Raw genomic sequence first — 15,733 nt, 5'->3', positions numbered from 1 at the left:
TAGAAGCCAGGGAAGCTGCTAAACGGCCAGTGATGCGCAGGGCAACCTCTACAACAGAGAATTATCTGACCCCAAATGTCAATAGTGCTCAGGAAGAGAAACCTGGCCTTGGGTTAGAAAAATGTCTTAAATATGACATTAAGAAGCACTAAAACCGAGGACCAGCCTGTGGCTCACTCGGAAGAGTGCGGTGCTGATAACACCAAGGCCACGGGTTCGGATCCCGTACAGGGATGGCCGGTTGGCTCACTTGGGAGAGCGTGGTGCTGACAACAGCAGGTCAAGGGTTAAGATCCCCTTACCGGTCATCTTTAAAAAAAAAAAAAAAAAAAAAGAATGTCCATCAAAAGATACCACCAAGAGAATGAAAATACAAGGCGAAGAGTGGGCTATCTCCACACACACAGAGCCAGCAAAAGGCTCACTTGCAGAATATAGATAAGGAAAAATGCCAACAACCCAACAGAAAAATGTTCAAGGGACCCCGACCAGCAACATCACAAAAGAGAAAATGCAGAGGGCCAATACATAGAAGAAAAGCTACTCAGTACCACGGTGAACAGGAAATGTAGATTAAAATCAGAGTTAGGTACAGAATTTAAGGTTTGACGATTCCCAGTGTTGGAAAGAATGTGAAGCCTTCAAACACTGCTGGAGGAGGGTATTACTATGTCTGGCAAAGCTGAATAAACTATGGTGGGTAACACAGAAATTCCACTCTTATGTAAACACTCTATCATAATGCAGGCTTATGTGCATCAGGAGAGCTACGAAAGAATATTCACAAAAGTGCTGTTTAAAATGGAGGGCTTTGGATTGTTGTGCCATGGTTAGAGCATCGTGTTATAACACCAAGGTCAAGGATTTGGATCCTTGTACTGGCCAGCCGCCAATAAATACATACATAAATAAAATAAAGTGGCCCCAGTCTGGAGACAAACACAATGCCCATGACTAGATAAATGATCTATGACTATCCCTATCTACACATATATATACACACACATACATGTGTTTGTGAAATACATACATATACGTATATGCACATATATATGTATGTATTTCATAGAATGGAATACTATACAGCTGCAAAAAGGAGCATGTTGAATGGCCGGCCCATGGCTCACTTGGGAGAGCGTGGTGCTGACAACACCAAGTCAAGGGTTAAGATCCCCTTGCCGGTCATCTTTTAAAAAAAGAAAAAGAAAAATGAGCATATTGTAAAATTCGGAAGTATGTTGAGCAAAAGAAGTGCACACTAGGAAAAAACAAAAAAAAAAGAGAAAAAAAGAAAATAGCATTAAAAAAGAAACAAAAAAGAAAAGAAAAAAGTGCACACTGTACAATGTCATTTATATAAACTTGAAACAAAAAGAAACAAGCAAAACTATAGTATTTTGAGACTTAAATACTTAAGTGATAAACTATCCAGAAAAATAAGGATGAAATTACTATAAAAACAAGGCTAGTGGGGGACAAGCGGGGCAGCTACCGTTAGGAGGGGAAAGTGTTCTGCTTATTGACCTGAATGGGGGTTGGATGGACATTGTCTTTACGATAGATCACTGTGCCGTAGATTTTTGTTTTGTGCACATTTCTGCAGATATACTATAGTTCACAATTTAAGAATTGTGTTTTATTAAACTTTTTCAATAGGGGCCAGCCAGTGGCTCACTCGGGAGAGTGCGGTGCTGACAACACCAAGCCAAGGGTTTGGATCCTATATAGGGATGGCCGGTTCGCTCACTGGCTGAGCGTGGTGCTGACAACACCAAGCCAAGGGTTAAGATCCCCTTACCGGTCATCTTTTAAAAATAAATAAATAAATAAACTTTTTCAAGATAAACTCTTCAAACAGGATTTAACAGCACTGATTGCATTCCTACATCCTTTGTGTTCCTGAATCACCTTAGGGGAGTGAGATTGGATTTGTTTTTCCTGAGATCCTGGAGCTGTGGCATGAGGAGACTTGCAACCCAGGAGCCCCAGACAAAGGAAGGGCGTGGCTTCCTGCTTTCCTGTTTACAGAGGTGTGAGGTGCAAGGACCTAGTATTCTCCTGGACCTCAGAGTGAAATTGCCACCCTGCGCTAGGGCTCCTGACTTCCTTCTCAGACTCTAACCAAGTAGACCTCTGTGCTCTGTTTATTTATTTTTTTTCTTTGTTGTTTTTTTTTTATTTTGTATTTGGACCTCTTGCTCTGTGGGGTCCACAGGACTTCGACTTCCACACCCCAAAGACTTGAGGAGGTGAGTGTTCCATCTGTTTATGGAAATTTCTCTCAGTAAACTAATGCATGGTGGTGATTCCAGGTAAGAGATGAACAGAACACATTTCTCTTTTGCTCTAATGCTTGGCAGCATTTAGAGTGCTAGTTGGGAGGGAAGATGGCTGCACAGAGGGGGCAGGTAGGACTCCTTAGATCTGCCATTCCTAGTGGATCTGAACACGTCGGGAGAGGTCAGGGTCTGTCTTCAGCCATTTATTCAATCAGCAAGTATTTATTAAGCATCTATGGTACTTTATGTCAAGTGCAATTTGACATTGATGAGGAAACATCAGTGAATAAGGAATCTCTGCTCATGAGGAGCTTATATTCAAATATGGTGAGATAGAAAATGGACCAAATTTTATAAATTAATTTATTTGTTAATCCTTGGTACTCACAATGTGGTCTGAGTTTGCTTGATAGAAATGCAGAATCAGAATTAGCATTTTAACAATATCCAGAAGCATTGTGTTACGTGATGGTGATACCATGGGAAAAAATACAGCAAGGAAGGGGCAGAGGGTGTCCCATGTTGGGGGCAGGGGTGTCAAAACTCTGAGAAGGTGAGGCTTGGATCCCCTTACTGCCAGCCGCCAAAAAAAAAAAAAAAAAAAGAGGTGACATTCCAGCTAAGACCAGGGAGGTAAAAAGTCTTCTGGTGTAGGTTAAGAGGTGAAGAGCTTTAGGGACTGAGAACCACAAAGGCTTGAGGCCAAGGGTGCTGCATGTTCCAGAGTCCAGAGCAGCTGGAAGGGGGACCCAGGGGGATGTTGTCAGACAGAAACCAGAGACCTCAGGACAGTGGGGCCACCAGTAGCATCAGGCCTTATAGGCACGGTGGGGATCTGGACTTCCGAGTGAGGGAGAGAGGAAACTGATAGTTGTTGTTTTAGTTTTTTTTTTTAAGATGACCGGTAAGGGGATCTTAACCCTTGACTTGGTGTTGTCAGTACCACACTCTCCCAAGTGAGCTAACTGGCCATCCCTATATAGGGACCTGAACCTGTGGCCTTGGTGTTATCAGCACCACACTCTCCCAAGTGGGCCACAGGCCAGCCCTAAAATGGTTTTGAGGAGAGAAGTGACATTAGCTGGGATTACACTACACTGAAAGGATTATTCTGACTGCTTGTTTGGAAATAGACTCAGCAAGCAGGAGCTTGGAGACCAGTTAAGAGGTGACTTAATTGGTCTGGCCCTGATCCGGCCTTGATCCAGAAGAGACGTGGCAGCCTGGCCCCCACAGTTCGGGTGAAGAGAAGTGGTCTGATTTGGGTGGGACCTGCTGCCGGTGCTGCCGGGGAGGTGAGGAAAGCGGGGAGCAGCGGTGGAAGGCAGGACTGGCTTTAATGGAGAGGGAGAGCCTGTGGGAAGGGCAGGCTCCCCAAACTCCCACAGATTCCCTTGTCAGGAGAGAGTGGACTGGAGTCTACTGGGTCTCAGGGGAGCTCTAAATGGAAGGCAATGCCTTAGAGGACTTGGTTTCAACTGGACCTGCTTTGCAAATTTTGCTTTCTACTCTATTGTGGCCATATTTGACTTAAATAGAAGAGCATCCCAGTTGAGAAACTAAACTGAGAGGGGCATGAGAGGAGGCTGAAGAGGGGGCAGGGGGATGACAACTAGCAGATATGTGAGGAAAGAGTAGACGTTGGCCAGGCAGGTCAGGGCAGGGGATAGGGACACTGGAGACTGCTTGAGCAGAGGATCCAGGAGCCTGGAGTTGAGAGAAAGGCTGGGAAAAATGGAGGGCCGCAGTGTGGGCAGCTCTTGGAGACCCAGGAATGGGCAGAAGCCAGACACAGGTGGTCTGGAGCCTTATTAAAGGTTAGACAATGGGGAAACATGGACATGTTTGGCTGTAGGAGTCAAAATCAGATGGATTTCAAACAGATTCCCCTGGCTGCTTCTTGGAGAATGGCTCAAAGGGAGGGTCAGAGTGGATGAAGGAAGACCACAATGGGGCTAATTTGTAGTGCGGGTGAGAGGTGACCGGGCAGCGAGGACGGAGGGTGCATTCCAGGGATGTTTAGTGACACAGGCAGTCTTGATGGCTCTCATGGCACATGAGTTTTCTGCCAACATCTGAGACCTATTTAAGCAAGGCCAGTGGTGGGGACAGAAAAAAGCAGGAACTGTCACTCTTACCAATGTCCGTTCCCTCACCCCTCCCATCCTCCTCCCAGTAAAACAGCCTGGACCCCATCTCTCTCTCCATGTGAATACTTGTCATAGTTGTGTTGCACACGTGGGCTGGGAGGGTGTTTATTGCCTGACCATCATACAAGACTCTAAGCTCCCCCAGGCAGAGAACATGTCCATTGAGTTTGCGTATGTGCCCAATGCCAAGCATCGCACCTGGCTCCGAGCACGTGCTTAGTGAAAATGTGTCCTTTGGTGGTGGGGACATCCCATATCATACCAATTTGAACCTCATACCACCGGGTGCACTACACATGAGGAAATTGAGACCTGAAATAAATAAGACAATTATGCAAGTCAGCACATGAGTAAGTGACCAGCCTGGCTCCAATCCCACACCTTCCCAGAGTTGTGGCCTGCCCAAAGTCATTATGACCTGTCCAAAGGCACTTGGACCAGGATTGCACATCTGAAACCAGCCACACCTGTGCCCTGGAGGCCTGTCCTCCAGGGGATGGGCACCCTGTCTTTTCGCACTGGCACCTTCCTCTCTCACCCTGGGCATGCAGGGCTCTGCACCGCCATTCCATACTAACAAAACCCTTTGCTGTTCAATTTCTCACTCTTCCTCATACTTCCATACTGAGGAGGTGATTTGAGCCCACTCTAAATTCCATTTCACCGTGCCAGAATCTGGATCAATCACCGAGAACTCTCCGCAAAAGAACCTCTGCTGGTAACTTCAGTCTCATTAGGTTCTATTCTAGGATCAGACTGCCAGACCTGCCCAAGGGTGAGGGACCCGGCCCTGCAGCCCTCCCTCTGGGCCCAGGGCATCTTGTGTATGCAAATCACTGCTGGCTTTGTTGGCCAGAGCAGAAGAGTAGGAATAACCTAAATTTGCAGAGATTTGGTTTCAAAAAAAAAAAATCATGTCCCACAGCTGCTCCAGCACACCAAGCAGCCCTCTTAAAAGTGAGATAGATCCATTATGCACTGAAATAGGAAACAGATCTATATGCATTGTTTGGGAAGAAAAAGGCTGAATTGCAAACCAGAATGTACAATCTGACTTCACACATGGTGGATTATGGCTCAGATAGCAGTCTGGAGTAATACACCCAAGATACCAGCCCTGTAGTTATCCCTGGAGGGTGGAATTAGGGGGAATTTGATTTTACTGTGTATATTGCTGCTGTGATAGGCTTTTATATTTTTAGCACAAACAATACTCACTTTGAGTAAATGGAAAGACAAATTAAAATGGAGGCGAGTTCTCAGAATAGACCACTGGTCTATTTAACACATTTAATGCTGCTGCTCGTTCCAGCATCCCGATGAGAATATTCATAGCTAACAGTCACTGACCATTGCTGTGCACCCAGCACTGTCCCAAGCCCATCATTTCCAATCACTCTTGCAGTCCTCATGACACCTGTAAGGTTGGTACCAATATCAGACATGAAAAGCATTCTGAGATACAGCGTGTGGCTAAGTCAGAGGCACTGGACCCTCTCTGCCGGTTCAAATCCTGTTTTCAATTTTTGGCCAGGAGTTAAGTAAGTTACTTAAACTCTCTGACTCAGTTTCCTCATTTGTAAAAAAAAAAAAAGGAATAATGACAGTTTCCAATTTTAACATGCTAAGTAGCATCTCCCTCTATTTTTTCACCCCAGCTATTAGATTTAAAGTAGATAGTGTGTGAGTGACCTGGGAATATGTGTATTGATCTCTATTATTTCTTTCTTCATATATAAGCTAGCCAGTTCTGTTTTTGCAGCATTTATGAATGATTTTAGTTCAATTTAGTTGCTTGATATTTTTTTCATTTTCTTTCTTTTCTTTTCTTTCTTTTTTGGCAGCTGGCATTTGGGGGACATGAACCCTTGACCTTGTGTTATCAGCACTGAGCTCTAACCAAGTGAGCTAACTGGCTAGTTCTTGCTTTCTTAAGATGACTTAATTTTCCTATTTTTATTATGCAAGTAATAGTATTTAGGGCCAAAAAAATAAAAAATAAAAAAATAAGAAAGACTAAAATAATACATAAACCACTGATAAATTTTAATACATATTTATGTGTTACATTTATTATATATTTATAGATCCTCAAATTTAGTGTGTTTTAAGATTCATTTGGTTGGTCGATTATATTTCAAGATTCTCAGTCTATGTCAAAAATATACATTTTCAACATCAATGACTACATACTATTTACAATATACGGCATAATATAATCTCCCCCCAGAAATTTTTTTTTTCCATGTGAGCATTTCCTGATATCCCCTAGAAAGTTGACTCTGATCTTTTCTGGGGGGCAAAGAAAACATTCATAGCAAAATAACACATTTAACAGAAAGTTTTCCCCCATTTTCCCTAACAGAGATTCATCCATGGTCAACAGAAGAGAAAATGCTAAGACTTATGACTCTTTTCAACATGAACTTCAGGATTATATTAGAAAACAGAAAGCCAGAGGATTAAAACCAAAGGTTTGCTTTGCAAAGGTGACAGAAGACTCTGCCTCCCAAGAAAGGAGCCACGCTGGCCCTAAACCTCCGAAGCTGGAGCAGCGACCCTCCTTTGGGAGGCTACAAGAGTTCCCCACGCCCTACGAAAGCCTGAGGACAGTGGACAGCCAGGTACCTCCCGGGCCTGAAATTCATCACCCCAGACAGAGACTGGAATCTCTAAACCACCGTCAGAAAAATCACGACCGCTTCTTCGGAAACCCATGGCTTCCAAGCCCCCCTGTGCAAGACGAGAAGCCTGGGCCCCACAGAGCACGAGGCAGGGACGGTCCCCGTGGCCTCCCCTGCGAGGACCGCAGCCCCATCCAGCGGGCGGGCCATCGAGACCGAGGCCAGCGGACAAGGGACAGGGAGGACCGAAGAGGAGGAGTCGCCGGGGAGGCTGATGCCCACAAAGAGAACAGAGGCCTCGGCAGGAGCGGGGCCGAGCGGCCACCAGCCAGTGCAGAGAAGCCCAGTCGCAGAAGGAAGAGCCACCGTGGAGCCACCGCGAAAAGGGGAAGAAGATCCCGCAGAGAGAAGGGGCCTGGCGGACACGGCCCGGAGGAGAGGGACTTGTGGGACGAGGCCATCCTGGGCACTTGTTACTGAGGGTTGGGGGTTGGGGGTCCCGGTATTACGTGATGTGAATCCATTGGAAAGCAATGAAGCAGCCACCAGCTGCAAAGAAAATAAAATCTCATCCCTGCCTCACACTCCATTCCAATATAAAACCCATCTCACCCAGGGGGCCGGCCCGTCGCTCACTCGGTAGAGTGCGGTGCTGATAAAACCCATCTCACTTAAGATACAGATGTAAAAAGTAAAATATAAAAGTATCAGAAGAAAGGGTAGGAAATTTTTTTTTTTTTAAAGTTGACCGGTAAGGGGATCTTAACCCTTGACTTGGTGTTGTCAGCACCACACTCACCCAGTGAGCTAACCGGCCATCCCTATATGGGATCCGAACCTGTGGCCTTGGTGTTATCAGCACTGCACTTTCCCAAGTGAGCCACAGGCCGGCCCCAGAAATTTGTTTTTAATCTAGGAGTAGGGATGGCCTTTCTAAACAGGACTCATTAGCCAGGGGCCATGAAACAAGAAAAATTAATAGATGCAATTGCAAAAATATTTAAAATGTATGTAAAGCAGAAGATTTTGTTGTAAAATTTGTAAAACGGAGATTTTAAAATAAGCATTGTATATATGCACAGAACAGCTCCGAAATGATACAGAGTACACTGATAACTCTGGGCTCTGGGGGACCAAGAATTGAGTGGGTGGGGGACAGAGGTGGGAGGCAGATTTTCACTTTTATACTGAGACTTTTTCAATAAATAATTATTTCTGAAGGCAAGCAACAGATTGAGGGAAAAAATCACTTGCAGCACTCTGTATTAATATCCCCGTGCCAGTTTTCGAATCATTGCCTCATCTCCAAGCGGCTCCTTTGTGGAACTGGACCACGCCCGTCTGGTTTGCCAGTTAGCTTGATGTTCATCTCGGCCAGTAGGGGATGCAGAGGGTCGTTGTAAGTACCTTTAGAAGGGACTCCTTTTCCCTTTGCCCTTTTGTGTGACAGCAAGTGTGTGTGATGTCTAGCTGCAGCCTAAGCCTTCCAACCAATTTCTTTGTCACTGGTGGGCTGTGCGACCCGGTTATCTCTGGAGAAGTCTGAATCTCAGTCACAAGGAAGAGACTCTTCCAAGCTTCTGGGTCTCTCCACCCCATAGGTGGGGCTTATAGCAGGGAAACTACCACCTGTGGGTCAAATCCAGCCTGCCACCTGCTTCTGTACTGCCCTTGAGCTAAGAATGGTTTTCACATGTGAACCCCAACTAAGCAAAGTGTTCTCCTAGCAAAATGGATTTCATTCTTCTCATTAACAGAACTGTATTCCAAAACATGTACTCGTTATTTTATTTTGAATTTCACCAGTAAAAAGGTTCCGACCATTTGTTTTCTGTGCTGTTATCTAAGTACCTACATCATATCCCTGATTGTGCCTCCTGCCCACAAAGTCTAAAATGTTTACTACCTGGCCCTCTACAGAAAAAGTTTGTCAACCCCTGCTTTAGAGTCCTCTTGGACCCCTTCTGACAGTTAACCATCTTTTATTAGTTAACATGTCTCTTTACTGTATTTAATTTTCTCTGCTTAAATTACTGGTGTGGTTTCTGTCTTCTGATTAACCCTGGCTGATATAACTTTGACAGATGAAGAGTTTCTGCAAATTAATAACAAAGTGTAAACAGCTTAGTAGGAAAGTAGGCATTCACTATTCGTTTAGTCGATATTTGATGAATTCCAGTCATTGTTTAGACACTGAGATCTAGTAGAGAATAAAATGAACAGCTGCAAAAACAGAAAGGAGGAAGGAAGGAGGGAGGCCAGGGGTGAAAACACCAGCCTAAACCACACTTCGTTATCTCGATCACAGGCTAAGAGGTTGGGGTTGGGGGTCAGGTAAAGACTTGAATAGATAGTAATTTAGGGGGAAATCTGGGAAGAATTTATGAGCAGAGAAATGTAGAGCAGTGTAAGGAGTTTGGAAACGTTTCCAAGCCAAATGGTGTGAGCTTTCTAGGAGAGTCTGGGCTGGTCGTGTTTAATAGAAAATGATAACTGCTTGGCTCGTGTGTTTGGCTGTTTCAGCTGCACTTCACATCATCTGAGCTCCCCAACTTGACTGAAAGTTTCTTCCTGGAGAGTTCATGCATTTACGTCATTGTCCCCCACAGCACAGGCACCATGTCTCAGGTCTGGGGAGAGGCAGGTTGAGAGGTTTGGTCCACTTCAGGGCCAGAAGCTGAGCAGAGGCTAGACCTGGCTGTCTCTGTGAACTGAGAAGAGGACTGAGAGCCCACGATCCAGGGTGGTGGGGCATCCAGGCTGCTGGAAAGGAAACTTCTGGAGATATGCTTGTCCTCTCAGGGATCCAGGGAGCCCAAGACTGAGACTTGCACCTCTTTCCAGAAGCTTGCACCATGGAGGAGTGGCAGGAAGGTGGGAGGGAGGGAAGGAAGGACAGAGAGGATGGAGCTCAGGAGACAGGAGGGTCTGGAGGGGAAATGGCCCCTGCCCTTCTCCATGCCTGCATGCCTTGGGCCCAATTCTGGCTCCCCTGTCCCACAGGTGGCTCAGGCTGCCTTACCTGCTGATAAAATTCTATTTCTCCTGGGTAGGTGTCTAGAGCAGAATTAGCCAGACAGAGAATTGTTCCTCGTTCTGATCCAGGTGGAGAAGGATCCACTCCCGGGGTCCCCTGATTCACAGGTATGCCCAAGTGTCTGTGTATATTAGGAACAAGGTGACTGAACGTGTCTGGGACCCCAAGTGTGGATACCCTCACTTGGGGCTGTCCTCAGGACATGAATGAGCAGCCTTGGGTGCTTCCAGGAGAGCTGGAAAGGGGTGGGGATGGCTAGGTAGGTGCTCTGACTGGCTTTCGGAAGAAGCTCCCCACCCCCATCCCTTAAGATCCCACTGAAAAGTGGCTGATTTACCCTCAAGCCCAGAAATGGTCATCCTCCAAGCCTCTCAGCCCCAGGCTCTGACCCAGTGAGCTCTGCAACATCCTACATAGAAGCTAGTCCAGGCCATTCAAAGGCTTATTAATACTTGTTGATCATTCTAGAACTGAAGGTCCCTCTGAAGAATCAATACACTGGGTTGCAGGAACCCAGGAAAAAGAGACCAGGTGAAGTAGCCATGTGCAAATTGTCACCCTGGACTCAGTTTTACTCATGGCTCAGGCAAAAATTCACAGTATCTTGTTATCAAGGCAAACAAAACTGTAATTTTACTTTCCCCAGTGTTAGGAAAAGCTCCTTTAGCACTATGAATGCTGAGCTAGCCATGAACACCAATCAGAATGTGAATACGCAGAACACTACATAGTAAGACATGCAAACGCATAGGCAAACACATTTACACATGCCTTCCATGCACAATCACACACATGAACACAGTCACACACACAGTCCAGCCTCGGGTCTCACCTGAGTCTCTATTTCTTTACCAGGCTCATTAATTGCACAATTTTTCATAGCTTTTATTATTTGTCAGTCCCACAATACTATATGCTCCCTGTGGACAGAAATCCTGTCTGCTTAGCTCACCAGTATACACACAATGCCTGGAAGGCACAGGGCCTGGAATGGCATGCACTCAGTAACCACGGCACATAGCACATCACACTCTGAGGCTGAGCCCATTGTCAAAACGCCTTGTGAGGTAGGTGTGATCCGTGTGAGAATTGCGAGACCCAGATAGGAGAGCCACTCACTCAAGGTAGGGCACCAGTAAGTGTCCAGCCCAGGCTCACATTTCTGTGTTGCTGACAGAACCAGAGCCACAAGGTATAGACGTTCAGCCAAGGAGGTGAGTGGAGGCCCCACTCTGCTTGTCAGGCTTGAGCTAAGCCTGCTAAACAGTAAGAAAATGTCCAGGGCTTGAGCTGATTTTAGATTAATCTCAGAGAATGTTTTGAACTATGTAAAGTAATATAAATGCATATGCATGTGCATCTGTAGATATAGATATACTACATAGCTATATTACTGTAGATATAGTTACAGATAGAGATAGAGATAGCTCCCACTGCCTAAGGACCTGAGCAAGGCCTTAACTGCCATTCAGTACTCCCACCCCCTCCACACCCCCTCATTTCCTTCCTTCTACTCCTGCATTGATGCACGAAGAAGGGAAAGACCAAGCAGGATGGTAAAGTTGGTATAAAAAGTATTTGAGGAAGAGAGATTTATGCTGAAATAAGTTTGCTGATTTAGATTTTAAAATGGTTGCTATAACAGCCAGCTGCCAAAAAACAAAACAAAAACAAAACAAAACCTCAGTGTTACCAGCACCACACTCTCCCAAGTGATCTAACCAGCCAGCCTACTCACGACTTTTCAAACTTCTAAAAGTAACATTCAAATTCATGAAGTCCAGACCTTAATAGTAAATAGTAAGTCAAATAGTATGTTCCCCTAAGGGATCAGCATACCACAGCATGTGGGCTAAGTCAGGGCCTGTTTTTATAAATAAAGTTTTATTGGGACACAGCCATACCCACTCTTTCACACTGGAGTTCAGTAATTGCAACAGAGACTGACCAGCAAAGTTTTAAAAATCTGGCCCTAAAAGAAAGTTTGCCAATCCCTGCTCTAGAGTATTAAAGAATCCTTGGCCAGGCCTGTTAGAATGCCCCAGTACAACATTAAAAGGATTGGCAGACATGCTTTTGTCTTGTTTGAATAATTTCTTTTTAACAAGAGGCTCACTCAGGGGTCTGGAATTGGCAGGAGCAGAAAAGAGACTTCCATTTCTGTACATGATTTTAAAAACACTGGATATTCTTTTTTTGTTTGTTTGTTTTCCAAAATTTTTGAATAAAAACACTAAAATAAGAAAATTAATTTGGCCAAAAAAAGAGTCAAATGTGTGTCCTGGGGGGGATGATACTGGTGGAGATACATATATGCTTAACTGACTTTGGGATATTGACCTTCAACAGGTACAGACCAGCCACATATTCCACTAACCTGGTCTCCAACTTGGAAATAAACTTTCTAAAGACAGTTTTTGTTTTGTTTTGTTTTATTTTGTTTTTTTTGCTTTGCACCTAATGTGATTTCTCTGTGTAAGGGGGATTCTGCTTTCATTTCTCTTATTGATAGTAGTGGAATTATTAATCCCTTACTTGAAGAGGTTTAATTCATGTATTTCTGTTTGGGGTTCCCTTAGATGGTGGTTAGTTTGATATTTGCAGCTTTTTCCTTTGGAGACTAGAAAAAGCAATGCAGACAGCTTTTCTTTGATTTGGTTTAGAATGAAGTATGAGATTTCCAAATGGAAAATGAACACCAACTTAATAAGCTTTTATTTCACAAAGTTTAAAATGTTCTCTGAGAGTCTGACCTAAAATCAGCTCATGTTCTGGACATTTTCTTATTGCACTATTTTAATATTTACGCTCATCCTTTGGTCCATTCTTTCCTTCAACAGCTATTTAGAGAGCACCCTCTGGGCTGGCCGGTTAAGTTAGCTCAGTTGCTTAGAGCAGCATGTTGATAACACCAAGGTCAAGGATTCATATCCCCATTCCAGCCAGCCACCCTAAAAAATAAAAATAAAAAAAAGAGCACCCCTTCTGTGCCCAGCACCACAGCAGGCATGGGTCACTCAGCCCTGACCGAATCCAGCAGTTCTGAACCTCATCAGACCAACACACTTTTACTGCCCTGACATGAGATTCACAGACAACATACTCTACCTACACACATTATTACAAAACAAATCCACATAAATCCTAAACTATAATATAAAAGAGGAGACTGCTTTACGATAAATTGATGAGTATTTTAACCAGCCAGCACTCAGGCACAATTGTAGGAGGTGACATAATGAAACCCCCAAACACTCCCACCACCTTCTTATGAACAAAGGTCCACTGAAGAGAAGTCAGAGCACGACCTGATCTGTAGCAAAGACTAGGAGTTTGGGACAGCAGAGGCACATGTGGTTTCTGGACTAAAACCCACTGTATTCAGAGCAAGTAAGACCTGAGAGGAAAAGATACTTTATGTTGATAGGTAAAGAGGAATTTCATTCTAAGTTCTGATAATTAATTGCAAACAGGTTATTCACTGAATGAATGTCCAAAGGCACACTTGAAAGTCAAAGGAAAGGTCCTTGCTGTGCATCTGGCTTCCCTGACCCCAACCACTAAAAGCCCATAGCCCACCCCAATCAACGTGACCACCTGCTACGGATCGAATGTCCCCCCCGCCAAACTCACTGAAGCTTAAATTGTGTCCCCCAAAGTTCCAGATATTGGAAACTTGGCCCCCACTGGAACTGTCGAGGGTGGGAAAACCAATTATGGTGATTGAAAGGTGGGGCCTTGAAGAAGTGATTAGATTGTAGGACCATGCCATAGTGAGTGGATTAAAAATGGTTGTCAAGGGCGTGGTTCTGAGGGCTTTAAAAGGAGAGCACATGATACGCTGGCTGGTTAGCTCAGTTGGTGAGAGCATGGTGTTGATAACACCAAGGTCCAGGGTTTGATCCTTGTACCAGCCAGCTGCCAAAATCAAAACAAAAGGAGAGCACATGAGAGATTAATCTCTCTCTGCTCTGCCATCTTCTGCCACGTGAGACCCCTAGGTCTCTGTCACCACCACCAAGATCTTCACCAGATGTGTTCCCAGGACTTTGTACTTCCCAGCCTCAGAGACTGTAAGCAATAAATTTCATTTTCTTTATAAATTACCCAGTACCAAGTATTCTATTATAAGCAACAGAAATGGACTAATATGCCATCTAAATGTCCTCATTGTGTTTCCAAACGCCATCCCACAAGAAGGTGGGATTTGAGACTCTCTGGGATAGCTCCTTAAAGTTCATCAACAAGAAATTATAAAGCAGATCTAGGATTTCATCTGGCCCTGAGATACCCAGTGTCTCACATGGCACAGCTGGTACTACTGTCCTCAATTATCTGTGTGGGAACTGAGGCCTGAAAGCAGGTAGGTAGCAGAGAAGCGATGCTAACCAGAGCTCTTTCTGCCATGTCCGTGTGGTCAATGCTGGTTAGGTATTCACTGATTCCATTTCCCTTCCCTCTTGGGAACCAACCTAAACTCCAACTTCCAGCCCCCTTGCAATTCAGTTGGGTCCACGTGACTGAGTTCTGGACAGTGGAAAGTGGACGGAGAGATTTTGACTCTTGCAGGCCTGGTCCCCAGCCCTATACCACCCACTCCCAGCTCCCAACACCATCCCCAGGAGTAATCCATTCTCTCTTTCTTTGCACAGTGAACCCTGGAGCCAGAGTTGAAGATGGGGGAAACTTGAGGCAGAAAGAGCCTGGGCCCCTGCAGAACTGAGTACAGCAAATACCCTCTACCACCTGGCACACTGCATTTGAATGTCACAGAACAATGCAGTGCATTTGTACTGGGTAAACTACTAAGATTTACGGGTTAATTTATCACAAGAGCAAGAAGTTCTTTAACTAACTTATCCAGGGTTTTCCTGTCTGTGGTTTTAGGGATACCCTGACAGAGCAGTAAGTAACTCTGAATCAGTGAGAAAGTCACTCCCTTCACAATGCTCTGGCACTCATGAGAGAGTGGGTAGACAGATGTAGGATGGGTTTTCTAAATAGCAAGTATTTTGAATAGACATACAAAGAAGAAATACAAATGGCCAACAAGCCTATGGAAAAGATACTTAACATATTAGTCATTAGGGAAATGCAAACCAGAGACACCACTTCACACCCACTAGGATGGATGCAAAAAAATACAAACAAAAACAGAGTAACAAGTGATGGTGAGGATGTGGGGAAATTGGAGCCCTCTACATTGTTGCACGTGTGTGCCCAGACCCCATGTGACAATTGAGAACTCAGAGAGGCCAGGATGCTCAGTGTCTGGGAATATAAAAAGGCACAGCCACTGTGGAAAACAGTTGAGCAGTTCCGCAAAAAGTTAAACATAGAATTGCCATGTGACCCAGCAATACACTCCTAGGTATATACTTGAAAAAATCAAAAACAGGTAGTCAAACACATACTTATACAAGAGTGTTTATAGCAGCACTATTCACAATAACCAAAATGTAGCTATAATAGCCAACACAAATATCCATCAATAGATAAACAAAATGTGGTATATACATACCACTGAATATTACTCAGCAATATAAAGGAGTGAAGAACCGACACGTGCTACAATGTGGATGAAGCATTATGCTAAGTGAAAGAAGCCATTCATTAACTGCCACATGTTGTATGATTCCACTT

At 44.6% G+C, this 15,733-nt stretch overlaps 1 protein-coding gene across 1 annotated transcript; it reads left to right on the top strand.

The window, feature by feature from the left end:
- The first annotated feature begins 6,804 nt into the window (after positions 1–6,804).
- On the top strand, positions 6,805–7,533 carry LOC134362582 (zinc finger matrin-type protein 1-like). Its single transcript, XM_063077796.1, has one exon. The coding sequence runs from the start codon at positions 6,805–6,807 to the stop codon at positions 7,531–7,533; it is 729 nt and encodes a 242-aa protein (XP_062933866.1).
- The last annotated feature ends 8,200 nt before the right edge of the window (positions 7,534–15,733 follow it).

Source organism: Cynocephalus volans, chromosome 14 (genome assembly GCF_027409185.1).
Source record: "Cynocephalus volans isolate mCynVol1 chromosome 14, mCynVol1.pri, whole genome shotgun sequence".
NCBI lineage: Eukaryota > Metazoa > Chordata > Mammalia > Dermoptera > Cynocephalidae > Cynocephalus > Cynocephalus volans.
This window is presented reverse-complemented; position numbering and strand designations above follow the sequence as displayed.

Coding starts and splice junctions, on each gene's coding strand:
- LOC134362582 (XM_063077796.1), top strand. CDS start 6,805: ATGGTCAACAGAAGAGAAAATGCTAAGACTTATGACTCTTTTCAACAT.